The sequence below is a fragment of the Amblyraja radiata genome, chromosome 1 (assembly GCF_010909765.2).
Source record: "Amblyraja radiata isolate CabotCenter1 chromosome 1, sAmbRad1.1.pri, whole genome shotgun sequence".
Lineage (NCBI taxonomy): Eukaryota > Metazoa > Chordata > Chondrichthyes > Rajiformes > Rajidae > Amblyraja > Amblyraja radiata.
The window spans coordinates 46234509-46243238 of NC_045956.1; the positions used below are offsets into that span (position 1 = coordinate 46234509).

The 8730-nt window shown below is 40.0% G+C and overlaps 1 protein-coding gene across 5 annotated transcripts in view; it reads left to right on the plus strand.

Annotated features, from left to right (window-relative positions):
- The window catches only part of LOC116973201, a 51036-nt gene extending 42938 nt beyond the window's left edge, over window positions 1–8098 (plus strand). For 4 of the 5 annotated variants that reach the window (XM_033021046.1, XM_033021079.1, XM_033021054.1 and 1 more), the window contains 2 exons: window positions 5707–5762; window positions 6928–8098. In XM_033021046.1, coding sequence (XP_032876937.1) covers window positions 5707–5747 — 41 coding nt within the window. In that variant the 3' untranslated portion in view covers window positions 5748–5762; window positions 6928–8098. The remainder of the gene's footprint in view (window positions 1–5706; window positions 5763–6927) is intronic. The other variant, XM_033021060.1, reaches the window with a different exon arrangement.
- Window positions 8099–8730: the final 632 nt, after the last annotated feature.

The following is an 8730-nucleotide window of genomic DNA, read 5'->3' on the forward strand; positions in this document are numbered from 1 at the left end:
CCTTCTCTCCATACCCTCTGATCCCCTTAGCCACAAGAGCCACATCTAACTCCCTCTTAAATATAGCCAATGAACTGGCCTTGACTACCCTCTGTGGCAGAGAGTTCCAGAGATTCACCACTCTCTGTGTGAAAAAAGTTCTTCTCATCTCGGTTTTAAAGGATTTCCCCCTTATCCTTAAGCTGTGACCCCTTGTCCTGGACTTCCCCAACATCGAGAGCAATCTTCCTGTATCTAGCCTGTCCAACCCCTTAAGAATTTTGTAAGTTTCTATAAGATCCCCTCTCAATCTCCTAAATTCTAGAGAGTATAAACCAAGTCTATCCAGTCTTTCTTCATAAGACAGTCCTGACATCCCAGGAATCAGTCTGGTGAACCTTCTCTGCACTCCCTCTATGGCAATAATGTCCTTCCTCAGATTTGGAGACCAAAACTGTACGCAATACTCCAGGTGTGGTCTCACCAAGACCCTGTACAACTGCAGTAGAACCTCCGTGCTCCTATACTCAAATCCTTTTGCCACCTTGCATGTCATTTTAATATTACACTTATCCCATCCCCCTGGATATTCCGGATTAATAAATTAAGGTTTTGTCAACTAATTACAAATCTGGCTAATTACAAATCAATAACATTAGCCAACTCCGAAGCATGAAGCGCTGAGCATTGGGATCCAGACATCGCGGACAACTGGTCTCAGTTCCCCGCTCACATCTGTCAGTGTTCTCAGTCTGAACCAGGGGCCGCCGAGCGTTTTTGAAAGTGGGGAGACTGAGCGATCACTGATCACTGGCCTTGGGGATACCTGGTGAGGGAGTGGAGCAACCGAGTGGGGAGAGGGTGTGGAAGTAGGGTGTCCCCCCTCCCAGGGTAGGGAAATTTGATGTATTAAAATCATGTTTTAGTGCATTGTAGAAGTATGATTTCAATGTTTTTTGTACGAAGTATTTTTAAGAGGTAACATTTTAAGGGGTAACTTTTTCCACACAAAGGGTGGTGGGTGTATGGAACAAGCTGCCAGAGGATGTAGTTGAGGCAAGGACCATCCCAACATTTAAGAAACAGTTAGACTGGTACATGGATAGGACAGGTTTGGAGGGATATGGACCAAAAGCAGGTAGCGTAGCTGGGACATGTTGGCGGGTGTGGGCAAGTTGCGCCGAAGGGCCTGTTTTCACACTGTATCATTCTATGACAATTTATACCTCCACCATGCATGAATGCCTCAAAGAGGAGTTTTATTGCCATATACTCAAGCACAGAAACATAGAAAATAGGTGCAGGAATAGGCCATCGGCCCTTCGAGCCAGCACTGCCATTCAATATGATCATGGCTATTCTTCTAAAATCAGTACCTCTTTCCTGTTTTTCCCATATCCCTTGATTTCATTAGCCCCAAGAACTAAATGTAACTCTCTCTTGAAAACATCCCGTGAATTGGCCTGCACTGCCTTCTGTGGCAGAGAATTCCACAGATTCACAACTCTCTGCGTGAAGAAAGTTTGTTTTCATCTCAGTCCTAACTGGCCTACCCTTTATTCTTAAACTGTGACCCCTGGTTCCGAACTCCCCCAACATCGGGAACATTTTTCCTGCAGTTACAGTAAGTGAAAATCTCGCAGGCAAGCAGGATGCTTTCTCCAAGCACTCCCATTTGAAGTCCACTATCTTCCGCCATTTCTACCCAGTGCTTGGTATTTACTTCCAGCATTCACTGGTTGTCCTCCAGGATGTACCGAGCCGCAGCCTGATCCATGCCGGTCACCTGGGCGAATTTGACACAGAGACTCACGGCAGCGGCGCAACGCTTCCTACGCCTTCGATGGCCCGGGACTCTTGCACTGAGGCTGCTTCATGGCCGGAGCTGCAGTGAGCGACTCGCCAGCCCCGCAAACACTCGCCAGCCCCGGCTCTCCAACACCCGCGACCCATGCAGTTTATCTGAGTTTTGACATTTTCGTTGATCACAGAATTTCTCACGACAGAGCGTGAGAAATTTGTGATCAGCGTGAGAATTTGTTCAAATGAGTGATTCTCACGCTCAAAGCGTAAGAGTTGGCAGCCCTGTGTTCAGCAACTCCTGCTACTTAGCGGATTTGTTTAGAAACTGGCTTTTACTGGCTATTTGTTTAGAAAATGGACCCTGTTGGCAGAAAATGGATTCCTTCCTTTACCGTTTACACTAATAATAATAGCAATTAGAGGAAGGATCCCAACCCAAAACAACGTCTCTGTCATGTTTTCCAGAGATACTGCCTGATCTGCTGAGTTACTCCAGCACTTTGTGTCTTTGTAGCACTAATAATGTAATTTGTTTATTTTTCTTCTCTCAATATTGGAGATTATTCCTTCAAAGTATTGCATCTCCAAGTCTCCTGCATGTGCTCAGTGACTAGGTACCTAAATCTCTTGACAACTGTGATGAGATTGTGAGATCATTTTTGTTAGTTTGCAGTCGGTGGGTACACCATACAACAGATGCAGTGATCATGTCATTCATGCACTACGTCTATTCTTGCCTTCTTACCTTTGTTCCATTCTGCAGAACATACAAATATATTGGGCATTTATTATGCAAGAAAGATTGTCTTTGTAGCTCTAGGCCCATCGTTGTTGGAGTGTCAGCACAATTGTGTGATGTACCTTTGTTGCTTTGATTTGTAGTTCACAAATCTAAACCTATTAATGAATCCCTTTGTCCTGTCGGCATGCCTGTAATCTCTATATTTTGTGTATGTGGGATTCTGGATTTTTACAGTCAGCGTGTAAACTTATGACGTAGAACGATGACTCTTGGAGCTGTTCAGGCTCAAACCTCCTTGCGGAACTGCAGAAGCATTGAAGCAGGCAATACAGGATTATGTACTGTGAATATCTGCATTTAGAAAATATGAGGCTTACTATGTAACCATTTTAGAGCATCTATCCCTAAGCATCAATAATGTATTGCATTAAACAGCACGTTGGTCAAGTCTTTTGCTTTATAAATTAGTGCTTTGTTCTATGCATCCTGTCATGCAGGTTACTAAAGGGCAAACCTGCCAGTATGCATTTGGCTACTGGTGATTGGTTGTCCAACACAAAAGGAGTATCATTCTGGTACCTTGGTACCATCTTCTTCTGGTGGCGCTGCGAGTCTGCTGCCTCACCTGCAGTGCGTTCGTTGTTTCGACTTTTTTTGTTTTTATTAGTATGTCCAAAAGTATTTTTAGTGTTTCTCTGTATGTCTCGTGTGGGGGGGGGGTGGTGGGGGAAACCGTTTTCAGTCACCTACCTCGACGGAGATGCGACTTTTTTCCTTGTCACTTCTTCGCCCCCCCCCCCCCCCCCCTCCTCGCGGCCATACAACTGGTTTGGTGCAGCCTTTCCCGGAGCCGGGCCCAGAGCTTCAGCGGCGGCGCAATGGGGACTTTTAACATCGCGGGGCCCCCTCGCCGGGGGTCGCTGCAGACGCGCTCCGACTGCTGGCCTGCGACCTACAACATCTTGGAACCTCGGTCTGTGGAGCTTCTGGCAGCAGGCGTGGAGATGACCTTTCATCGCTGAGCGGGCGATCCCTTGCCGGGGGTCGCCAGAGAAGAGCTCGACCACCGGCCTGTGGCCTACAACATCTGAAAGCCACGGTCTCCGGTAAGGAGGTGGCCGATTTGGGAGCTCCGGTGTGCTCGACCTGTCCCGACGTCGGCGTTCCGACCATCCAGACCAGAGGGCTTGACCATCCAGACCAGAGGGCTTGAACATCAGGCCATCCGTAGTGGTGACTACGGAGGGTCAGAGCCCCGACCACGGTTGAACAAGGGAGGAGGAGGAGAACTGTCTGAACTGTATTGCCTTCCACCACAGTGAAGAATGCTGTGGTGGATGTCTGTTGAATTATGTTGTGTATTATGTCCTTTTTTAATTGTAACGTTGCATGGTAAATTACATTTCACTGCACCATGTGACAAATACATTTGAACTTGATCTTGAGCCAGAGGTGTTTGAAAAATCATCTAAAATCAGTTTAGTTTAGTTTATTGTCACAGGTACTGAGGTACAATGAAAAGCTTTTTGTTGCGTGCTAATAAGTCAGCAGAAAGATGGTACAGTGAACAGCTTTTTGCTGCGTGCAAACCACTCATATATTCTTGATTGCAATTGAGCCGTGTACAGTGTACAGATATATGATAAAGTGAATAACATTTAGTTCAAGATAAAGTCCAGTAAAGTCTGATTAAAGATAATCCTAGCGTCTCCAATGAGGTAGATTGTTGCTCAGGACTGCCCTCTAGTTGTTGGTAGGATGGTTCACAAACTGTCTCTGAACCCGGAGGAATGTGTTTTGACACTGCCTGATGGAAGAGGGAGTGACCGGGGTGAGACTTGTCATTGATCATGCTGGAGGCCTTGCTGACACAGTGTGAAGTGTAGATGGAGTCAATGGAAGGGACGTTGGTTTGTGTGATGGCCTGGGCTGCATCCACAATTCTCTGCAATATTCTGAGGTCTTGGATGGAGCTGTTCCCAAACTGTGATGCATCCCGATAAAATTCTTTCTCTGGCGCATCTGTAGAAGTTGTTGGGGACATGTGTGCTTTCTTATTCTCTCAATTGGCAGAAAAAGTGCAAAGCTGAGTCCAAGGTTTTTTTTTTGTGTCTTATTAATAAATAGATAAAACGTTGGTCCATTTGAAAGAGTAATTACAACATTATGATGAGTTTGCTGCATTACATGGGCTGGTTATAATAATAATAATAATAATAATAATAATAATGATAATAATAAACTTTGTTTCGGACTCAAGGTCCAGACAAGGGGCAACATTACATTAAATAAAATTTAAAAAATGCATTGCATATTAAAAAATATCATAAAATACATATAAAATTTTAGTATATCACTTATAAAAGCATCATAAATTATATATTAAAAGAAAAACACAATACATAGGTTATGGGTCTCTGGGAAGTTGTATGCCAATCTTGCAGTCTACATGCATTGAATTGGTGCAATTAAGTATATTATCATAGCATAAACATAACTCCCTTTCTTTATCAGTTAACATTGATTAACTTGAAATTACCAAAACATTTTTGAAGATCTTGTGCAGTTAGCCCACTTTCTCTTTAATTCATTTTCCTTCCAGTTTTCTCCCATCTTTTTTTACTTGAAGGGACTTGTTCAACTGTGATTCCATTAATGATGGAAGGGTGAAGTCACACCTATTTCTTCAATATGAACTACATTAGTTCTTGCTCACTAACTTCCTCATATCACTGCAGTACTCCAATTCTACCCGTTTGCACATCCATGATTTTCATTGCTCTGCTATTGTTGGTTGTTTCCGTAGTCGTCAGGTGTCATGCTTTGTAATACCCTCCCTGAAATGCCTATACTCCCTACTTCTCTATTAGGCCGTCAACTCACCAAGCCTACTCATTTTGTTAGTGTTAAATTATATTTGGTAATGTGCCTATGAGGGGACTGAAGCTGTGTACCAATTTAACCAGTAATGGTCTAAACATCTGTTTCCTACTGGTTATCTTAAAGTTTTAATGTCATTAAAGGACAATTTTACTCCACAGATCATGTCATTTTGCTTGAATTTTGAGAGAGTGGTAATAAAACAAAATATCACTGGTACATGTGACCTTCCAGCATTCATTTGTTTTGACCAATCATTAAGTAAGGATTAATTTGAAATAATATTTTACTTTATTACTCAGGGAATTGCATTGTGCAGAAACATTATCATTGGATACATTAAAGAAATAAAGGTGAATATTTCAACACATTTTAATACAATTGAGTAATTCAGTGTCACATTGGTTTAGCTTGTAGGTAAATGGCAGACCTATACTTAGCACCATTTTAGAATGCTTTTCAAAATTTGGTTTTGAAATTTGTCATTTTATTATTGCTGCAGATTAGATCGATGCCAAGCCGTCCTGAACAAAAGAGTAGCATACATTAAAATTAACAAGTTTTACTGGTGAAAACCTGCACCTTTCACCAGTAAAACCTGTTAATTTTAATCATAGAGTAAACCTGAGAAATAGTTGGCTTTCACAAAAGTGCAATGCAGATCGCAGGCATATATTGGAATACACTGCAGGATAATAATAAGAACTTTGATGTGAATCGTGTTCTGTTTGAATTGGCTTTTCAGCTTTTCAACTGAGACTCATCATCATCACTCATCCCCTCTATCATGAATCATCACTCTATCATCAGTCTGAAAAAGGGTCTCGACCCGAAACGTCACCTATTCCTTTGCTCCATAGATGCTGCCTCACCCGCTGAGTTTCTCCAGCACTTTTGGCTACACTCTATCATGAAGATCTCAGATTCAAACGTTGCTTCATATTGAATTAGTTGATCTTAGTTGCAAATTGCTTAATTTGCCTCATTTAAGGAGGGGTAAATTAGCTTGGTTCCTTCTACAGCTCCCTAGTATTATTCATTGAGTGAGAAAGGATCATGTTTAACTGATATTTTCCCACCACGACACCATCCATAATTAAAACTGAAAATGCTGAAAACACTCAGCAAGTCGAACAGTGCCTGGGAAGAAATGAAATAGAATTAGTATTTTGAGTCACTGATCTGAAATATCAAAGCTATTTCTCCAGAGGAGATCCCCGCCTTGTCAAGTTTTTCATGTGTTTTCTATTTTTATTTTAGATTTCCAGCATCTGCAGTTTTGTTTTTGCTTTTCTGTTGTTATTAATGCCAAGCCAAGCATGTTACGTGCTTGCACATGAAACATTAATGCTTGCACATGAAAAATAGCCATGCGAGTACAAAACCATGAGTGCTGTAAGATGCTCTGCTGCATTAATCAAAAGCAGAAAAATTAAACAGCTAAACACATTTTGCAATTATGCACAACTTGACCAAGTAAAATAATTTGGTTGCAAATGTTTTTGCTTGATTTTACAGGACAGCTTCCATTTGCAAAAATCCTTTGTTAGAATATGAAGAATAGAGAAAGAGAATGATGAAGAATAAGAATAGTTTGAAGCTGCAACTCAGGTCAGATGTGAACATTGCATTTTGCTGGATTTCTATCTGTTAGCCGAGATTTTGTCTGTTGAATTTGATTTTTATGGATCAGAACCATTGATTTTTATTGTAATGCATTGCTTTTTTTCAGTGTTAAGTATGTTTTTATTGTCCTCTGTATCTGGTTATAAAAGCATGCTGAAGAAAATATGTTCACAGTGTGATCCAGGTTATATTTGATTTTTGCACATTACTGATGGAGTTACTGAACAGAACATTTTTTGCCATTATTATTGTGCTTTAATATGTGATGGTTTATTGGATAGTTTAAATACAGTAATAAAAGATATTTGGTGTGGTTATGTAATACCTTAGCTTAGTTCAAATTAATGGGGGTTTTCTCCTTCCCCCATTTTGTTTCCTTTTGGAACACTAGTTTTGTGGTTAAAATTATTGTATTCTGCATGTACCAATTGTCACATCAATTTTTACATGTAAAGATGTAAATAACTAAGATAAAATGGTCTCCAATGTGTTTTCCATAAATTTCTGCCTGCAATTTTTGCCTGCAATTTTAATGAAATTATGTACTTTTATGGATAACTACATTACTGTGTTTTTATTTTTTGAAGTAGCATGTGTGATTTTCAGAGTTGTTTGTGTTATTTGTTTCTAGCATTCAACACATCACTACGTTATGTACAAAATGTACATGTGTATCATACTAGCTTTTTTAAAGGACAAATCAGATAGTGGTTTTTAAAATGTATATTTAGCTGAATAATATTACTTGCAATTGCTGCCAATCCACTGAGGCAAGATTTCCGGTAAATGGCTTTTGTCTTAACATCCATCATTGGTGCTATGGTAGCAAAACTTTTTAATTGCACTTTCATATATGAATCATATTGTAGAATGTGTATTTTTTAAATGACACTATAGAAATCTATGAACTCCTGTTTTATAGATATAAGATTTTGTTTTTGTTTTGGTGTTCTAAGTGTTTACTAAATCATTGAGAACAGTGTTTTCTATATAGTATTGCTACAATTGGACAAACAAAGTACTGTATATTTATTTTTTGTGAAACTGTCAAATACAATAAATAATTTTTAAAATCACACTTTTATTTACTATTTATTTGGAGGGGAAATTTGTAAAATTTGTTTGTATATTGCCTTCTATATTCTAGTGATGTATAGATTTCCAATGCTTGTTGCTAGATCATTTAATAATAATGAGTGCCAATACTAACTGGCACAAAAGGAAGAGTATTTGTCAAAACTGGGAATGAATGGTAGAATGAGTTAAGGGTGAACAGTCCTTAATTCATTTCCATATTAAATTTATTTTACTGCAAAGATTTGCTCATTAGAGTTGAATGATCTCCTGCAGAGTAGGACAGTTTTCCATTTTGATTATCTAATACAGTGCAGAAAGTTCTTCATATCTATAATTTGAACTAGCAAACCTTGCAATTGGTTAGTTGACAACAGTCAACACAAATTTTGTGATTTTTGGTAATTGGAATTGTTTTATAAAACAAACACGTAGATTTGATAGAAGGATATACAGGCACTCCCCAACTTGGGTAAAAGGTTACGTTCCGTGAACCCTTGCCTAAGTCAGATTTTACGTAAGTTGGAATCGCCATCCCCTGCCTGAAATAACGTACTGAGTCTGAAGAAGGGCCAACATATCGCCTGCCCATGTTCTCCAGAGATGCTGCTTGACCTGCAGAGTTA